Here is a 19,530-nt window from a genome sequence, read left to right on the forward strand (position 1 = left end):
TGAGAGTCCACGAGAAATTTCCCGTCGGCGCGGAACATGCGCGCCACTTCCGGCCGGGCTCCTAACAACGGGGGAGGCTGGTAACCAGGGAGGGGGGGATGGCGGAGCGGGCGCCGGAGCCCGAGGCGGAGGCGGAGGCTGAGGCGGGAGCGGGCGGGGAGGTAGCCGCCGAGGAGGGCGCGGCGGGCCGCAAGGCGCGGGGCCGCCCGCGGCTCACGGAGTCGGACCGGGCCCGGCGGCGGCTCGAGTCCCGGAAGAAGTACGACGTGCGGCGCGTGTACCTGGGCGAGGCGCACGGGCCCTGGGTGGACCTGCGGCGCCGCAGCGGCTGGAGCGACGCCAAGCTCGCCGCCTACCTCATTTCGCTGGAGCGCGGCCAACGTAGCAGCCGCCACGGGTGAGGGGGCCCGGCCCGACGGAGGGAGGGAGCGAGGGAGGAGACGCCCCCATCCCCCGCTGAGCCTGGTCCCGCCCACTCCGCCCCCAGGGCCCCGCCCCTGGCACCTGTGAACCCCGCCCAGCGCCCCGACTGCCGGCCTGGGTCTCCGACTGCTGGTCCTGGGACGCGCCTGGCTCGCGGCCCCGCCTTCCGTCGCTCCGACTGCCCAATCCTAGGATACGCCCAGCCTCTCGACCCGCCTCCTGGGCGCTTGGCCCTGCCCCCTAGAGCTCTGGCTGCCCAATCCTGGTACGGGCCCCACCTCCAAGCATTCTAACGGCCCAGTCCCTGGAGGGGCGGCCCCGCCTCCTGAGGCCTGAGGGGCCCGAGGTCCCTGCTGGTCCCCGGAATCTCACATGCTTCATTCCCTAAAACTCCCACAGTGTAGCCTGGGGCTGTGACTGGACACCCCGGGCCACCCAGCCCTACCCCTCATGAGGTTCCAGTGACCCACCTGGGACTGCGTGTGGCCCCATTCCCACACTGGAATGGGGCCACTGGGGAGGCCCCACACTCCCAGAGCACCCCTCACAATCCAGATCTCACTCCCCTAAATCTCTTGGCTCTTGGGGATCACCTCTGTCCAGGGAGACTCAGGTGAAGAGGAAACCCCGAGTTAGCTGCTCAGGTGGAGGGCAGAGGCCTTTGCATGATCTCAATCTCAAGAACGAGCAGTATGGAAGGAATTTTTCTCTTCTTGCCTTATAGGTTGGTGTGATGATTGAATGAGTTAAAATACAGCAGAGGGCTTCGAACAGTGCCTGCCACATAGTGAGCAGTCCGGATATTAGCTGTTATGATGATGTTTGTTTCCTGTCACAAACAGTGCTGCAACAAAACCCTTGTTCTGCCCTGGTTTTCACTTGTACACATTCACATGTTTCTCTCAGGGGAGATTCTGAGGGCCAAGAATCAACCAGAACCTGCTGAATTGTACCCACCCCCTCCCCAGGGTGGCAGGCTGGTTTATATGCCCAAGAGCAGGGCAGGAAATGCTGGGAGCTTATAAAACTTCAAGCCAGTGTCCCAGCTATTGGAGTTTCTGATTCAGTTAGTCTGGGTGGAGTTGCAGACCCTGTATTTTTTTCTGAAGAGCTTCCAGGGAGACTTGATGCACAGCTGGAGTTGAGAACCACTGACCAGAGGGAGCCCCTGGAGGTTCCGAAGCTGAAAGTGGTATTTACAGAAGCTTGTCTGGCTAAGCTGGAGGTGTGTGGGAGCTGTGCAGGACTGGGGCAGGGGCACTGAGACAACCCAGGCAGTGTGTGGCAAAACCTGACCCCGGGGCACATGAGTAGTCGGGAAAATACACTAAGGGGTATTTATTCCTTCAAACTGCATGGCAGTTCTGTGTGGGAGGCACTGCGGTTATCCCCACCTCACAGATGGGAAAACTGAGGCTCAGAGGGGACCAATCCTGCTTGAGGTCACACAGCCAGTCAGTAGCAGAGATAAGACTTGAACTCGGATCTGACTGACGCCAAGTCTGTCTCCACCACGATGTGGCGTTCCCCGCACCCCAGCCATGGCGAGGCTATGAATGGATGGAGATGGTCATGGGTGTTTGGATTTGGGTTTGGGTGAGGATCTAGGCAGCCAGTCTGGCCCCTTGGAGGGGAGGTGGAGCCTTGGGAGGGGACAGAGGCTTCTGGGATGGTACAGCCATGGCGAGGCTATGAATGGGTGGAGATGGTCATGGGTGTTTGGATTTGGGTTTGGGTGAGGATCTAGGCAGCCAGTCTGGCCCCTTGGAGGGGAGGTGGAGCCTTGGGAGGGGACAGAGGCTCCTGGGATGGTACAAGGGGACATGGATTCCTGGGCAGAGGGCAGAGCCTTGGCAGGAGCCCCGAGGAGCTGTCCTGGGCTAGCCATGGGGTGTGGGGGCTGAGGATTGCTATCAGGCTGGACAAGAGTCAGTTAGGGTGGGCGGTGGAGCTGAGGAGAGACCCTGGACCGGCTGTCAGGACATTGGTGGCAAGAGCGTGGCCCCAGCCACAGCGAGGAGACCCATGTTCCAGTGCCTGGCTCTGTGATAATATTGAGAATCATAATGGTCATCGTTACCATTTGCTGAGTGATTCTTAATTACCAGGCTCTTTACAATGCATATGACCCCACGCCAACCCCATGAGGAAGGTACTGTTATGAGCCCACACTATACATGGGGAAACTGAGGCACAGGGAGGCAGGGTTACTCACCCAGGGTCACAGAGCCTGCTGCTGTGGTTTAGAAGAGGAAGAGCAGGGAAGCAGTCTGAGTCAGGTGGGCAGACCCTGAAGCATGGTGGCAGGAAGGCAAAGGGAGGCCCTAGCAGGTCCAGGAGAGATGGCTCCAAAGCACCTGCCTGGAGCCTGTGCTGGGCCACAGCTGAGTGGGCCACGTAGGGTCAGGAACCTGCTTGGCAGATCTGGTGGCCATCCTGGTGTGGGAGGCCATGGGGGCCCCTGGCCTTAGGGTCTGGCCCTGCCCTGGGCTCCCCAAGGCCATGGCTCACTGGGACACACAGTCAGGGTATGGGGACCCAGGCAGAGCGGGGAAGGCCCTAGAGGTAGGCGGACATGATGGCGTGGCCTTTGGGCCTGAGCTGGCTGCAGGGTCAGGACCCTCATAGAGCAGGCAGTTAGGGCCCAACCATCTCCCCAGGGCTCTGGGCCAGCCTCAGGGCCAGGATCTGCAGGTCCTTGGAGGGGGTAGTCCGAAGTCAACTCCATGACTGTTCTACTGGGTAACAAATGACCACAGACTTAGTGGCTTTAAAACCCCACAGATTTATCATCTCACGTTTCTGCAGGTCAGGAGTCTGGCACATTTTAGCTGGCTCCTCAGGTCAGGGTCTCAGGAGGCTGAAATCAAGGTATCAGCGCGCCACAACGTCACCTAGAGGCTCGCCCAGGGAAAGATCTGCTTCTAGACTTGTTCAGAGCATTGGCAGAATCCATTTCTTCCGGGCTATACAGCTGGGGTGCCTGCGGTCTTGCTGACCATCAGCTGGGACTGCTCTCAGCTCCGCAAGGTCGTTCTCAGGTCCTGGTCCCTCACAGGCCCCCTCATGCTCTCAGCCCCCAGTCTCTGACTTCAGCAGGGCCCTTTTAAAGTCTCCCCTGATTAGGTCAGGCTTCCCGAATAAGCTCCCTCTTGATAATCCACTCCCCAGCCACGGGACCCTGGGCAGGCAGCTTCACCCTCAGGGCCTCAGTTTCCCACTCCGTGAGGTGGGTGATGATAGTAGACCCCTGCTAGGGCTGCTGTTGGTGCAGGAGAGCCCAAGTGAAGGGGCAAGGGAAGTAGACCTGGCCCAGGAAGCAGAAGCCCACATTCTACCCCAGCAGGATTGGCATCTCATCATCCATCAGGCCCCAAGTTCACTCCCCACTGCCCCCTCTCTCTGTTACAGGAAGCCTTGGGAGCAAGTCCCCAAAAAGCCAAAGCGGAAGAAAAGTAAGTGGGGCTGCAACCAGGGTGGAGGTGGCGTTGGGAGTAAGTGGCTTTGTGGTTGGTTCCCTCCCTCCCTCAGGGACCACTTGTGGAGGGTCCGCGTGTGCCAGGAGCCGTGCAGGCTGGGACAGACCCAGCCCTGCCCTCCCAGAGCCCGCCGTCTCATAGGAAAGACGGGGGACAGGCTGAGCAGGGCTGTGGTGGGGAAGTAGAGGCACCGGGGGGCCCAGAGGAGGGGTCTGACCCAGCCTGGGTCGGGGGTGGGGATGGGATAGGAAGGGTTGGAGGGGACCCGAACCTGTGCTGTGCCCACCGGGGGTGCCCTCATCATCCCCATCTGACACAAAACGTCTGAGTCACTGCCCCAGGCTGCACAGCCAGAAAGTGGCCGGGCCAGACTGCAAACCCAGGACCATGTGTCGCCCGAGGGGTCCCCTTTGCTCCCCTGCTCTCCTGCCCGGTGCGTGGGAGTCAGCCGGGGAAGAGCCAGGCAGGGCAGAGGGAACAGCTTGTGCCCAGGCCTAAAGGGCGTGTGGTGTGCCAGGCTCAAGGGGAGCCGGGCGTGGGCAGTCAGAGCAGAGGCTGGAGTGCGTATTCCCACCCCTGACCACGACCCCTGAGTCCTGGGCTGTGGGTCCCCGGCCATGTCCAGCAGGGTGAGGGCCGGTGGTCCAGGGACGGCCATCTGACGGCAGTGAGCCCCTCTACTTATCACGGTGCTCAGAGGCAGAAGCTGAGCTAAGACTGAGACCCCCAGTCCGAGAGGTGTGGGGAGGGAGATGAGGGGGCCGGAGAGTGGCTGCTGGTGTCGCTGTGGTCATCACTGGGTTGGCGGCCCCAGGCACCATCCCTAGACCCAAGGACCTTTCCTGGGCCCCCTCGTCATCTCCCAGCCCGGAAGGTCAGGGGCACACCTTCAGAGCTGAGTGAAGGGCGAGGGGCAAGGCAGGTGTCTAGAGGAAGAGGGCACAGCCCTTGCAGAGGTCCTGGGGCAGGGCCATGCTTCCCTAGTTGAGGAACAGGGAGGAGGCCCTGAGGCTAGAGTGGAGTGATCCAGGGGAGCAGTAAGAGGAGGTGAGCGCAGGAGGTGACAGGGCAGAACACACAGGGCCTGATGAACCTCAGGGAGGACTTGGGCTCTTACCCCCATTGAGGTGGGAGCCCTGGTGGATTTTTTCTTTTTTTCTTTTGGCTGCGTTGGGTCTTCGTTGCTGCACGCGAGCTTTCTCTAGTTGTGGTGAGCGGGGACTACTCTTCGTAGCGGTGCGCGGGCTTCTCATTGCGGTGGCTTCTCTTGTTGCAGAGCACGGGCTCTAGGTGCACGGGCTTCAGTAGTTGTGGTGCGTGGGCTCAGTAGTTGTGGTGCGTGGGCTTAGTTGCTCCGCGGCACGTGGGATCTTCCCGGACCAGGGCTCGAACCCGTGTCCCCTGCATTGGCAGGCGGATTCTCAACCACTGCACCACCAGGGAAGTCCACCCTGGTGGATTCTGAGTAAGAAGGGATGTGGCCCGACTCAAGTGTTCAGAGGCGCCCTCTGTCAGCTGCCGGGGGCAGGGGTGAGAGCTGGGAGAGTAGGGCCGAGGGACTGAGCTGGTGCGGACGGGAGACGCTGAGTTGACGAGGACGAGTATAACTGTAACTGGCAGCTGACTGTTGTTGCGTGAGCACCTGCCGTACACCAGGCTTTACTATGTATATGACTTGACTCGAACAGTGAGGACATTCCCTGCCAGTCTCTGTTGTCTCCAGGGCGGGTCTCACATCTCTGAGCCTCAGTTTCTTCATCTGTAAACTGGGGACAGGCCTGGATAATACTCAGGAGGGTATCTCAATCCCCAGAGCTATAAGACCCATGTGGTTCTGGGGGCCGTGCTGCCCGGAGAGGGGGGTAGGGGTGAGCCCTGCCCCTCATGCCTACCTGTGCCCCGCGTGCGCAGGGCGGCGACGCAACGTGAACTGCCTGAAGAACGTGGTGATCTGGTACGAGGACCACAAACACCGCTGCCCCTACGAGCCGCACCTCGCCGAGCTGGACCCCACCTTTGGCCTGTACACCACGGCTGTGTGGCAGTGCGAGGCTGGGCACCGCTACTTCCAAGACCTGCACTCACCCCTGAAGCCGCTCAGCGACTCAGACCCTGAGAGTGACAAAGGTGGGTCTGCGGGGGGAGGGCTCACAGTAGCCTCCGGTGTTTGGGGCTCTACAGCCCCTCCTGGGCCCTGCCAGCCTCAGGCTAGCGTCGCGGACCTCACAGCAGCTGACATGGCCCTAGTGCTGGATGGCCTTGCAGTCTTTGAGTCCTTGCAGAGCCCAAGAGCTGGTCCCCATTTTGCGGAGGGACAGCCAAGGTGTGGCGCGGTTTGCCCATCTGGGCCTGAGGTCAGTCGCAGGCAGGGCTGAGGTCCAGGAACCTGGCTCAGCGGCTGGGGGGACAGGCAGGTGCTGGGCCTCTCCTGGCCTCTTTGTCCTCCTTTACTTCTTCCAGCTCTCTCTCAGGTTCTGGACTGTCTCTGCAGCCTCATCCTCTTTCCCTCCCTCCAGCCTGTTCTCCTTCTCCCTACACCTCATTCTCTGCTCTTGAGCTTTCTCTTGTTCCTGAGCCTCCCCTTTCATCTTTCTGTGTTTCATCCTCTCTCTCTCGCATCTCCTTTCCTTTTCTCTCTTCTTCCCACTGTCTCTCCTCCATCTCACTCTCTCAGTCCCATTTTCATCCCTTTCTCTCTCCCCCACTCCATGGCCCCACCCTCGCCATCTCTCACTGCCCCAGCCCCTCCCCTGTCATCCCACATTGCTCACACACACACGTGAGCTGGAGTCCTTCTCAGGACTGGGAGGGACTCATTTGTGAAGGTCCAGTTGGCCCTGGTAGGGGAGCAGAGGAGATGCCATGGGTGGTGAGGGGCTGCCCGCCTGCCTCGGGGGCTTGGCATCAGGGGGAGCATGGGGCCCTCTGCCAGGCACCCTGCCGGAGCTGAGGGTGGGGTCGGTCACCAGGGCTGAGCCCGCGCTGGCAGGCATCTCTGAGCAGGTGGCATCCCAGCTGGCCGAGGGGAAGCCGTGGGCGAGAGGTGTTCCAGGTGGGCACCCCAGCCAACGGCTGTCCCGTTGTGTGTCCGCCGGGCTCCCAGTGTGCAGCCAGCCCCTCGGCCATCTTGTCCTCCCGACTCCAGGCCCTGCCCCAAACCACCCTGAATCCTCCTCACAGCCCTGTCATTAGCAGTCGAGGAAACCAAGGCCCTGGGAGTAATGGGACTGGCCCATCTGGCACTGGGTTGGGCTGGGATGGGGGTGGCACCCAGAGGAGTCCCCTGACAGCCCAACCCAACTCTGATACCAGTGGCCTCTGGATCTGGGCTCTCAGGAATGAATGCTGGGATCAATTAGCCGGATCTGCTTTGGGCACTGGCTGGGGGGTTGCTGTGAGGGAGTGGCTGTGTCCCTGTCCCAGCCTGGTCCCTCAGCAGCTCCCTTATCAGCTCTCTGCCGAGGGCGGCCCTGCCACCTCACACTCAGTAAGAAGACCTCGCACCAGGACTGTGGGAGGCCGGTGGGTGCCCTGCCAATTCTGTCATTAATGTCATTATCAACTGGCAAGAAGTCCAGTGTCGGCTTAACAGCTGGACACTGTAATTGGGGATCCAGGCACAGGCCCTGGCCATGCCCCCAACTCACTAGGCAACCGCCCCCTCCTTCAAGGTGGAGCCACGGGGCTCAATCCACCCTGCAGATTACAGGGTGTTAGAAGGAGGGGCGATCCCCCTACCCTGCCCCTGCTGCTGCCCCAGGGCTGAGTCAGGGATGGGGCGTTAGGATAATAACGATAATGGGAAACATTGATAGGGTGCTTACTGTAAGTCCTACTGTCCTATTTACTCATTAAATACCCCAAACACCCCTTGAGTAGGTACCAAGTTATCCCCAGGCCCAGAGAGGTTATAAGGCACCCCCCCTTCACACAGCCGGAGGAGTGGGCACCAGGATCCGACCCCGGCAGTCAGGCTCCAGAGCCTGCACTCTCCATGTGACCCTCTGGGAGTGTAGAACACGTAGTACCCAGACAGCATACCCCAACTGTGTCACAAGTGTGTAACTTAAGGGACAGTCATTCATTTTTCCCATCCCCAGTTTCTCCCTGCTTGCGGACATTAGCACCAAACACCTGGGTAAGATGCCAGCCCTCTTGGCCTTCATCACAGCCTTGGTCATGGGTTCATGCATTTTTATAAACATGCACTCAATGTGTACCAAGCAGCACTGTGTACCTGGGCACTGGGGCCTGTGCACAGGGACCCCCATCCTTGTGGAGTTTACGGTATAAAGGGGAAGCAGACAGTAAACAAGATAAACAAGTAAAATCTAGAGTGCAGTGGAAGGCGGTAAGTATTGGGGGGAAAATAAAGGAGAGAAAAGGGTGCTATTTGAGACCAAGTGGTCAGAGGCCTCCCTGAAAAAATACCATTTGAGGAAGGGTCTGATGGAGGTGAAAGAGGGAGCCCACGCAGGTGTCTGAGAAAAGAGGGTTCAGGCAGAGAGAGTGGCGAGTGCAAAGGCACTGAGGCAGAAACCTGCCTAGTGTCCCTGGGCACAGAAGGGAGGTCAGTGGGGCTGGAGAGGAGGTGACAAGGGCACATGTTCAGGCTGTGTGGCCATGGTGAGGGCTTTGGCTGCTACGCCAAGTGAGTTGGGAAGGGCATTAACTGAGGTAAGGCCAGCTGCCGAGATAGACGCACCCCAGCTCCTGTGACCTAACACAGCTCACTTCCCCCCGCATTCCGGTGAGACTCAGCTGTATCGCACACCTAATGGCAAAGGATGCTGGGACATGTAGGCCACCAGGTGTCAGGAGGAAGAGACAGGGGTCTGGTGAGCAGCTGGCCTATCTCTTCCACAGGAAGCAATGAGCAGATTCTCAAAGAGGGACGTGACCTGAGCAGGTGTTCACAGGCTCCCCCTGGCCAGTGAGGGGAGGACAGACTTGGGGGTGGGCAAGGATGGGAGCGGGGGCACCCAGGAGAAGGAACTGCACGGTCCTGGCAGAGGGCTGGTGGGGCCGTGACCAGGGTGTGCGGGGGAGGTAGGAGAAGCCGTCAGCCTGGGGATGTATTTTGGAAGCAGCGCCAACAGGTTTTGCTGACAGATTGGAAGTGGGTGTGAGAGAAAGGGAGAAGTAAGGAGAGCCCCAGGACTTTGGCCTGAGCAACTGGAAGGGCAGAGCTGCCGCCCGCTGAGACGGGAATGTCTGTGAGCCATGCAGCCTTTCTCTGAGGGAAGATTCGGAGCCCAGAGTCTGAGATGCCTGTGAGACCCCTCAGAGGGAGCAGTGGGGCGTGACGGGCTGCAGCTCCGTGGGAGGTCCGGGCGAGGACTGTCCCCTGGAGACACCGGGGTATGGGTGGTGACAGTATAATAAAAATAGATGCAGGCAGACCTAGGCGATATTGCAGGTTTGATTCCAGACCACCGCAATAAAGTGAATATCGAAATAAAAGGAGTCTCACGAACTTTTTGGTTTCCCAGTGCATATAAAAGTTATGTTTACACTATACTGTGGTCTATTAAGTGTGCAATAGCATTGTGGGAAAAAAAAAAAAAGGTACATTCCTTAATTTAAAAATACTTTGTTGCTGGGGAATTCCCTGGCTGTGCAGTGGTTAGGACTCTGCACTCCCACTGCAGGGGGCACGGGTTCGATCCCTGGTCAGGGAACTAAGATCCTGCGTGCCGAGTATGCTGCTCAGCCAATGATAGATAGATAGATAGATAGATAATAAAATTTTTTAAAATAAATAAATAAAAATACTTTATTGCTAAAAAAATGCCACCATCATCTGAGCCTTCAGTGAGTGGCAATCTTTTTGCACTAGTAACATCAAAGATCATTGATCACAGGTCACCATAACAAATATAATAATAATGAAAAAATTTCAAGAATTACCAAAATGTGACCCAGAGACACAGAGTGATCAAATGCTTTTGGAAGAATGGCGCCAATAGACTTGCCCGAGGCAGGGTTGCCACAGACCTTCAGTTTGTAAACGGTGTTTGTAATGAGCCCCTTTCGCAAGATGCCCCTTGGGAACACACCTGAGTCTAATGAAGTGACTCAGGGAGGGGCCCCTATATAGCTTTACGATGGGGGCTGGTCCCCAGAAAGCAAACCCAGGGTTAGAGGGTGGCAGCTCTCAGCCCCACCCCCAGCCCCCAGGAGCAGATGGGAGCTAGTAACTGGGTTATAAAAACTCTTATTTATTTTATTATTATTTTTTTTTTGGCCACGCCGTGCGGCATGCAGGATCTTAGTTCCCCGACCAGGGATCGAACCCGTGCCCCCTGTTTTGGGAGCGTGCAGTCTTAACCACTGGACCGCCAGGGAAGTCCCTATAAAAACTCTTAAACAGTGACCCGAGAGCTTCCAGGTCAGTGGACACATTGAGGTGCTGGGAGATAGACGTGTCTGTAGAGAGCATGGCAGCTCCGTGGCAACCCCCAACCTCCCCCCGCCCCCCCACCAATTACCTTCCCTTGTGTATCTCTTCATCCGGCCATTGCTGAGTTGTATCCTTTATAATAAAACTGTAATCAGAAGTAGAGCACTTTCTTGAGTTCTGTGAGTTGTTCTAGCAAACTACCAAAGCTGAGGAGGCCGCTGTGGGAACCTCCACTTCATAGCCAGAAGTCTGGGTGACCCGGGACTTGTGACTGGCATCTGAAGTGGGGGCAGTCTTGTGGGACTGAGCTCTTTCACCCTCAGGGTCTGACACTGTCTCCGGACAGATAGTGTCAGAACTGAATCGAACTGTTGGACACCCAGCTGGTGTCAAGGATGAGGGTGGTATGAGCCTGGTGGATACCCTGGGATGAGTGGAGCGCTGAGGAGAGGCCCCAGTGAGAGCCTCCCAGGCCCGTAAGAACAGAAGAGGCTGAGAAGGGGCCACCAGGGAGGAGCCAGGGACCTGAGTGTGGGTCTAGAGGCTGAGTCAGGAGAGCATCTCAAGGATCAGGGGCAGCTGTGGAGGATATGGACCGAGCTGACCGCTCTTATGGGGGTAGGGGAGTCACGGTGCTCAGCCCCTGGGGAGCCTTCAAGAAATGCCAGCTGCTGCCGCCACTGTCGTAACTGTCCCCTCTCCTCTGTCACCACAGTGGGCAATGGCCTGGTGGCCGGCAGCTCTGACTCGTCCAGTTCCAGCTCCGGCTCCGACTCCGAGGAGCCCCCCGAGGGCCAGCAGGCCAAGGCGACAGTGGCAATGGCGGCAGTTACCCCCACCAGCCCAGCGGGCAGCAGCGGGCTCATCACACAGGAGGGCATGCACATCCCCTTCGATGTCCACCACGTGGAGAGCCTGGCTGAGCAGGGCACCCCACTGTGCCCCAACCCGGCCAGCAGCGGACCCGAAGCCCTGGAGACAGTGGTGTGCGTGCCAGTGCCCGTGCAAGTGGGCCCGGGCCCTAGCACCCTCTTTGAGAACGTGCCCCAGGAGGCACTGGGTGAGGTGGTGGCCAGCTGTCCCATGCCAGGCATGGTGCCCGGTTCGCAGGTGATCATCATTGCCGGCCCCGGCTACGATGCCCTCACGGCCGAGGGCATCCACCTCAACGTGGCAGCAGGCAACGGTGCCCCCGGAGGGGGCCTGGGTGACGAGGTGCCCTGCGCCATGATGGAGGGTGTGGCCACCTACACCCAGACAGAGCCAGAGGGCAGCCAGCCCAGCACCATGGACCCCGCCGCCATGACAGGCATTGAGACCAAGAAAGGTCTGGGGGGCCGTGCCAGTCTGGGGGGTTGGGGGGGCCATGATGGGACCTGGGAAGGGGAGGACGAGTAATGGCCCCAGAGGAAGCTCCTCAACAGCCTTAGTCCCCACGGACACCCACCCTGTGTCCACCCCCGTAGAGAAGGAGGACCTGTACGTGCTCAAGAAGGAGGAGAAGGAGGAACCGGTGGCCCCAGAACTGACAGAGCTGGCTGCGACGGTGCCTGAGAGCGCAGAGCCCGAGGCAGAGGCAGACGGGGAGGAGCTGGACGGCAGCGACATGTCAGCCATCATCTATGAGATCCCCAAGGAGCCCGAGAAGTGGGTGCCGGGGCAGGCGGGGGAGAGGAGGGACGAGGAGCGGCCCTCGGGCCCGCAGCCCTCCTGGTGTCAGAGCCCCGACGCCATGGGCCCTTCCCCTCCAGGAGGCGGCGAAGCAAGCGATCGCGGGTGATGGACGCCGATGGCCTGCTTGAGATGTTCCACTGCCCTTACGAGGGCTGCAGCCAGGTCTACGTGGCCCTCAGCAGCTTCCAGGTGAGGCCGCCATCCAAGTGGGCCGGGTGGGACTGCTTCTGTGTCGGGCTGCCTGCGCGCCGGGTCTGGGCAGTGCGGCTCGTGGAGGGCCCCACCCGGCCCCTCCAGGTGCCACTGGCCTGCCTGCCATGCACCCACCCAGCCCCAGCTGATCTCAGCCTCAGCCACAGAGAGGCAGCCGTCACCTCTGTGCCCTCCCCTCCTGCTCTCCAGCCCCAGCCATCCTGCCTCCTCAACCAGCCACGGCCTCTCTCTGCACAGCCTGGGGGCCTGCCTGGTCCTGGTGGCTCCCCATAAACTACCCCTCTTCCAGCCGCCTGAACTCTTCCTGCCTTTGTCCAGGCCACCCTGTCAGCTCACGATGCTTCCTCTCCAAGCTCAACTGAGGACGCCCCTCCGCCAGGAAGCCCACCCTAGTCCCCCCAGCCCCGGGTCACTGCACTACCAGGACATACCTGCCGTTTGCCCTCTGAGGTTTGGACAGGGTGCCCTGAGAGCAGAGACAGGGTCCCGTCACATCCCCACTCCTGGCGCAGGATGTGGCACCAGGAGAACTTTGAATTTGCCAAGTCATGTTTTCATTAAGCACATGTTGAGCACCTACCGGGCGCCAGGCCTGGTGCTGGGCGCTGGAGCAGTTGTGCTAGTGAGTTAAAGAATGAAAGAACAAAAGAATGAATGACTCGGGGGCTGCCTGCTCCAGGCGCTAGGGGCAGCTTAGCACTATGCAAAGTGCCACTGTGGGGCTGACAGCCCTGGACTCCGGTCCTAGCCCTGCCACTGCCCACCTGTGCGACACGGGCCAAACCACTAAGCCTCCAGAGCCTTAGTTTCCCCATCCACAAACTGGGCTCATGGCTGAGCCCCTTCCCGTGGTTCTGACAAGGCTGACTGATGCCCCAGCCCAGAGCCCGGCTGGAGTAGGTGCTCAGCAAGCTGCTCTTGGATCCCAGTTGTGCCCCTGGCCCCCAGCTCGGATCTGGGAGTCCCTGCCCAAGGGCAAGGGCACCCCTCTTCCTCTTCCTCTTCCAGGGAGGCCAGCCCTAGCTGGCCCTCATCTGTCCCCACCCTGGGGAGCTCCAGAGGCGGGCCCATGGCACCCGCAGCCCCACTCCTGCCCCTCTTGCCCCCAGAACCACGTCAACCTTGTGCATCGGAAAGGGAAGACCAAGGTGTGCCCTCACCCCGGCTGTGGCAAGAAGTTCTATTTATCCAACCACCTTCGGCGGCACATGATCATCCACTCAGGTCAGGCCGGGGAGGGGCTGGCAGCTTGAGCCAGCGGCACGGTGGCCTGGGCCTGGGAGCTGGGGCCGGGGCTGGGGCAGGCAGGGGGTGAAACCCAGACACGGGCTGCCCCTCTCTGAGCCTCCTCCATGCCCACCACAAGGGCTGGTGTGAGATGCTGGAAGTAAAGTGGTTGACTTAGTGCCCACTGGGCACCTCCCAAGTAGTCAGTAAGCTGTCTCTACACGGGTCACAGGGACATCTGCTATTCTCAGTCATGTGGAGCTGGGCAGGGGTTGGCTGTCTCTTCCCCAACTTGGCCCTTGGCCTCCCCACTTCGATGAGCAATTCTCATGTGGGACTCAGTTCCAGGACTGAGGGGGGGGGACAGTGAACCACCCCAGGTGGGCGGGGGGGGGGGGGAAGTGAACTTGGGACAGGATTTCTGTTCCGTCTGCTCCAGGCGCCTCCTTAACCCAGGACACAGGGTGCGGGCCTCATGGGGAGCGCTGGTGCCTATGCCCAGCAGGAGGGCACGGCTTCAGATTTTTCGAGAGGCCGGAACTTTGGATTTTTATGTGAGATCGCCCCAATACGTGAAACATTAGAGTCAAATTCAGGCCCACTTTAGCTTGGCAGTTTGCACCCTGTGCACCTCAGGGATCCGAGTTCGCATTCCTGCTCTGCCCAGCCGCGTTCCTGGGCAGCCTCCGAGCCTCATGCGAGGCCGTAGCTGTCCTTCGTTCTAGCTGCCTTAGTTATTATAGTCGGCATTCGCGCCCAGAGGATGTGGGCTTTAGTCTGCCTGCGCCCAGAGGCCTTGCGCACTACTGGGTCTCGGCAGTGCCGCAGTGACCCCACAAACCCCTCTCTCGACGGCGGCCTGCTCAGCCCCGCGTCTCCCCCAGGTGTCCGTGAATTCACCTGTGAAACCTGCGGCAAGTCCTTTAAGAGGAAAAACCACCTGGAGGTGCACCGGCGCACGCACACAGGCGAGACGCCTCTGCAGTGAGTGACGGGCTTCCCGCCAGGGGCTGGGAGGGAGGGCATCCGGGCCTGGACTCTCACAGGGCAGCTCCCAAGGGCGGGCGACGTCCCCAGCGTTGCATCCGTGGGGTTTCCAGAGAGCTCCCACCCCAGATGGTGCCCCCCCCTTTCAGGAGTCTGCCCAGCCTTAGTGGTTGGGCCCCGCCCCCGAGGCGGCCCCTCCCCGGTGCTGCTCCCGTTTGCCCCGCCCTCTCTGACCCCGCCCCCCACCCCCCACCCCGTGCCTCCCGCGTGCTCCCTGGCAGGTGCGAGATCTGTGGCTACCAGTGCCGACAGCGCGCGTCGCTCAACTGGCACATGAAGAAGCACACAGCCGAGGTGCAGTACAACTTCACGTGCGAGCGCTGCGGGAAGCGCTTCGAGAAGCTGGACAGCGTCAAGTTCCACACGCTCAAAAGCCACCCGGACCACAAGCCCGCCTGATCCACCCAACCACTGACCGCCCCTATTTATTCATCCGATCGGACACCATGCCCGAGTCTGCCAGGGCCGGGACAGCCGCGGCCAGCCGCCAGGACCTCGGGCCAGAAGGAGGCGCCCCTGCCCCGCTCCAGGGCTGGGCCCTCAGGGCAGGTCCCCCCCCCACCCCGCCCGAGTTTTGGAGCAGGCACCTGGGGCTGCACTGCTGGGACTGTGTCAAGAGAGCAGAACGAGATTAAAGAGCGAGAAAGGAGCTGCTCTTCCCCTAGGCCTGGATAATTGGGGGAAGGTGGGCCCCTCTCTGTCTCCAACCTGCTTCCTTCTCGAGCAAGGCGGGGGCAGGGGCAGATGCCCCTACGCACCAGGCAGCGCTCCTGCCCTTTCCTGGCAACCTCCGCTCTGCCTCGGCTACCTGGGCCTGGCAACCCTAAACACCCCCTCCTCTGACAGGGTCAGGTGTGGAAGGTTGGGGGCCCTGGAGGCTACTGAACATCTCCCAGGTCTCAGGATCCTGACTCCCTCTCCTAATCCCTCATAGAACAGTCATTCCTCATCCTCAGAGAGCTCAGGAAGCAGTTGGGGAGATGTCCAGTAAACCTCTAAGTAAAACATCTACAGCTGTGACAAGCGCCGTGCAGAAAATAGAGTGATATGCTAGTTCCTGGGAGTGCTGTTTAGGTTGGTGGTCAGGGAGGGCCTCTCTGGGGAGGCCTTTGAGCATAGACCAGAATGACAAAGAAGTTCCATCCCTGAAGAAAGACGGGGGCGGAAAATCCCAGGTCGAAGGAGCAGCCAGTGCCAAAGCCCCGAGGTGGAACGGGCTCGGCGTGTTCCTGGAACAAGAAGAAAGACGGGGGAGGGGATTTGGCAGCGGCGGGGCGACTGCCCTGGCCCCATTTCCCGGAGGATGATGCCGAGGCCGCCTCCTCCTCCTTATGCGGGCCTCCTGGGAGAGGGACGGGGAGCGATTCCAGGCCACGCGGCCGCCAGATGGCGCGCAAACCTCGTGGGCCCTGGTGGCCGCAGCCACGTGACTCCGGGGACCGCAGCCGCGAGCCAGGGCACGTGCCCGGGGGAGCTCTATGGCGCCACGCGCAGAATGGCCCCGCCGGCCCCTCACCAGCTCGTGGGGGCGGGGCCGCAGCTAGGCCTCATTTTATTTTTCGGACTGGGAGCTACCCCAGCCGGGGACGGATGAGTTGGCGAGGATGAGCGAGTCCGGCTACTGGGGCCGCCCCCGCGAGCCTCCCCGCAAGGCTCAGTCCCCTTTCGCTATCCCCGCACAACCGGGAGCCAGCAGTTTCCATGGGAACTGCAGCCTGGTCTGCGCGCCCAGGAGTAGCTTCCTTCCCGGCACAAGCACAGTTTCCGATCCGACAGGAGCGAGGAGGAACACGGGATGGGGAACAAGCCATCGCTCGGGGTCCCCGGGGTCGGCAGCCAGGTCGCCCTGGCAAATCCAAGAAGGGCCAACGGGGGATCCGCATCGCCACCGCCCAGATTGCGCGGGCCATTATGATTGGCCTTCCCTTTCCATCGTCGTGGCAGCGCTGTCTGCTGCTCGCGCTCCCATTGGCTCAATCTCGAAGGCATCTTCCCTCAATTGGTCCTCTTGGGGGCCATCCCTGATTGGTCAAATTAGGCTTTCCTCGCTGGGTTTGATGGCACTCTCGGACACTCTGGAGCTTAAAAGGGCGTGCACGGACGAGGATAGAGTTTGGACTGCGACTCTCGGGTTCGGGGACCCGGGCTACGCAGCCCGCAGCGCCCTGGACAGGGCCGTCGGACCGCTGTCTGTGGTGCTGAAGCCTCACTCAAAGGCTCCCCTAGTGTTCTAGTGAGAACACCTCCTCGCGCCTGGTGGCCGCCCCGACAAAAACGTGCACTCGCGCCCGCACACCAGAGGAGACTGCGCCACCCCCTATCGCCTGACAGAGAGGCCAGGTCCCGCTTAGCAGAGAGGGAGCGGGACTCCACTGGCGGACCAATCACCAGCCCGGGAAGCCAGGACATTTACACGGCAAAACCGTCCACCCGAAGTTTATGGGGTCCGAGATGGCCCGATGGTTTCCTGGGTCTGCAGGGCACCAAAGGGGTTTGCCTGGAACCCTGAGCCCCAAACTTCTTCACTCCCTTTGGAGCAGTGCCCCTGCACTGTGGGATGCCCATTCCCCACCCCCTTTAAACCTTAGAGACACCTAGCCTGCTCAAAATCCACAGGGTCCCAATTCCTTCTGCAGGCTGACTAGGTCCCCAGCCACCCCCACCTTCCTCCCTTGGTCTTGGGACTACATATGGTCCTCCCAAACGTGGGGACCCAGGCATCTGCTCATTGAAGTCTAGGTTCCTCGTCCCTCTGCAGTGCTCTTGGTGGACAGCACCTCCTGAAGGTAGTACAGTCGAGCCATCGGTACCTCCTCGCCCGCTTTGCTCCTCCAGCTCTGGGTGCTGGACAGAGGGGAACCCTTCCTGTCTTCCGGGCAGAAAGCCCGCCCAAGAAAGGGCGCCAACGCAGGAAGTAGGATCCGTGAGGGCAAAAGGGCCCGAATCTGGCAACCCGAGCCCCCAGGACTTGCCTTCTGGGCGTGCGAAGTCCTGGCCAGCGCGCCCTCTCTTCCACCTGCCGCGCCGTCGGGCGCCGCGAGGAGGCGGGGCTCGGTTGCCGTAGCCAATAAGCGACGCCGGCGCTGGCAGCTGCTGCTATAAAGGGCTGGGGGCGGCGGCGGCGCGGCCCAGAGCGCGGAGCGCGCAGCGCGGGCCGGAGGGAGGGAGGGAGGGCGGGCGAGGGGAGAGGACTGAACACCGGGGACCAGACGGGCCGGGCCGAGGGGCGGCGGCGAAAGGCAGAGCGCAGCGATCTCTGTCGGGAAGCGCAACCTCCTCGGGCCCCGCGGGGCCGCGCAGGGGGCGTTCTCAATCCCGCGCCCGCTCCCTCTTTCCATCCCCTGCCGCCCGCAGGCCACCCCGGGGCCCGGTTATCCGCGCGCGCGTACCCGGGCTCGGGCCCGTCCCCGGCCCTCGAGGGAGTCGCTGCCCTCACCGAGACCTCTGCAGCGGCCGCACCAGAGGCCGCCCGGGCAGGACCCCGGCGTGAGCATCGAGCGCCCCCCAAGGAGTGCACGACCCCCGGAGCCACCCTCAACACGGACCGCGCCCGCCGGGCACACAAGAATGGTCACTGTAGGTATTCCCCTGTCGCTGAGAGGGAACCTGGTCGGAGAGGGGTTAGGCACAGGCTCCGAAGAGATGGGAGGGGGGGTAGGACCAGGCCTAGCTAGGCCCGGGTGGGGGGGTAGGACCGAGCCTCGGGGCCTGAGAGTGGACAGAGCCGCGCCCAGAGTGCTGGGGGCTCTTAGAGTCTGGCTTGAGAGGCCTTAGGGAATCGAGCTGCGATTCGGGGGACATCCTACGGCGCCCTGGGGGCGGGATTGCCCCCCCTTCAGCAGGCCTGATGGGGGAGGGGACGCCGCGGCGTAGGATGCCTCCTCCATCCAGGCCCGGACCCAGCAGGCCTCCCAGGCAAACGCAGGGCCCCAATCACTGGTGCTGGGCCAGGACAAGGCGGCAAGGAGTCCCCGAGAGCCCCAGGGAAGGGGTGGCGTCGGATCGCGCGCCCTGGGCCTCGACCGCGCCCTGGAGCCGAGCGTCTAGTCCTCAAGCCCGTCGACCTTGCGGCAAGCGGGGAGGGGAGAGGAGGGGGCGCGCCCGGCGGCCCCGCGGGCCCGCCGCCACCGCCGCCGCGTCCCTTTGTTTCTCGGCGCTTCTTCGCGGGCCGTAGCCTCGCGCGGGCGCCTCAGGCTGCGGGGAGGGGGAGGGGAGAGGAGGGCTCGTAGGGGATGCTCCGCCGCTCCTGGGCCCCCGCCCCCAGGGGATGGGGTAAGGGGCTCAGGCAGGCCCCCTAGGTCAGGTTCAGGCGCCCCACCCCGCCAGAGCTCTGGGCCGCGGGATGACCTTGAGCGCGCCCGCCCGCCCGCGCCACTCGCCCCGCGCTCGGGGCTTTCAGCAGCCACAGAGCTGGTCAGCTCCCGAGCGCCCGGCCACGCCCGGCCACGCCCTTACTAACCACGCCCCTGCCCCGCCCATCTAGGCCCCGCCCCAGGGGCCCCAGGGGCCCTGCCTCTTCCGAGCCCTCGGATTTCCACTGGCAGCCCGGGCGTATCCCGGGGGCGGGGCTGGCCAATTCTAGACCCACCCCAGCTCCACCCCCGCCCCCGCCGCGCGACTCTGCTCCCCGCGCTGCCGAGCGTCCTTTGTCTGGTCCTGGCGCCGGGGCCTCCTTCTTCCGGTCTTTCTGTCTCTCGGGTCTCTGTGTGTGTGTCTCTGTACACTGTGTCTCTTTCTGGATCTCTTTTTCTAGTAGTAACGAGCATAGTGGGTGGGGGGATGCTCAGCACTCCCTCCACGCCTGGGCCTCTCCCCTACTAGACCCTGGGACCCACCCACCTGGCTCTGAGAAAGGCCTGAGAGAGACCACCCTTTTCTGCTGTGTGACCTCAGGGCAGCTCCTTCCCCTCTCTGTGCCTCACGCTGCTCACCCTGATCTAGGAACGTGAGCGAGGCCTCCTGAGGACCCTCAGCACCCCCATAGCAGTCCAGCATACATTGCTCCGATCTGTGCCCTCATTTGAGAAAGGGAAGCTGATGCACAAAGGGGAGAGGGTGTGGTCA

At 61.5% G+C, this 19,530-nt stretch overlaps 1 protein-coding gene across 2 annotated transcripts; it reads left to right on the forward strand.

The window, feature by feature from the left end:
• Positions 1–98: 98 nt before the first annotated feature.
• On the forward strand, positions 99–15,115 carry ZNF653 (zinc finger protein 653). 2 transcript variants are annotated; one of them, XM_061190413.1, is made up of 9 exons: positions 99–397; positions 3,835–3,878; positions 5,814–6,029; positions 11,021–11,632; positions 11,772–11,952; positions 12,057–12,168; positions 13,302–13,416; positions 14,304–14,403; positions 14,688–15,115. In XM_061190413.1, the coding sequence occupies exons 1-9, from the start codon at positions 99–101 to the stop codon at positions 14,863–14,865; spliced, it is 1,857 nt and encodes a 618-aa protein (XP_061046396.1). In that variant the 3' UTR covers positions 14,866–15,115. The 2 variants fall into 2 exon arrangements, with proteins under 2 accessions (XP_061046396.1, XP_061046397.1); XM_061190414.1 differs by having other exon boundaries at positions 14,287–14,403; positions 14,688–14,840.
• Positions 15,116–19,530: the final 4,415 nt, after the last annotated feature.

The sequence above is a fragment of the Eubalaena glacialis genome, chromosome 4 (assembly GCF_028564815.1).
Source record: "Eubalaena glacialis isolate mEubGla1 chromosome 4, mEubGla1.1.hap2.+ XY, whole genome shotgun sequence".
Lineage (NCBI taxonomy): Eukaryota > Metazoa > Chordata > Mammalia > Artiodactyla > Balaenidae > Eubalaena > Eubalaena glacialis.

What these genes read in the sequence shown, in the direction of transcription:
- ZNF653 (XM_061190413.1), top strand. Translation starts at nt 99, where the DNA reads ATGGCGGAGCGGGCGCCGGAGCCCGAGGCGGAGGCGGAGGCTGAGGCG. An exon ending in AGACCCTGAGAGTGACAAAG is followed by an intron (nt 6,030 to 11,020) that starts GTGGGTCTGCGG and finishes CTGTCACCACAG; the next exon opens with TGGGCAATGGCCTGGTGGCC. An exon ending in ATCCCCAAGGAGCCCGAGAA is followed by an intron (nt 11,953 to 12,056) that starts GTGGGTGCCGGG and finishes CTTCCCCTCCAG; the next exon opens with GAGGCGGCGAAGCAAGCGAT.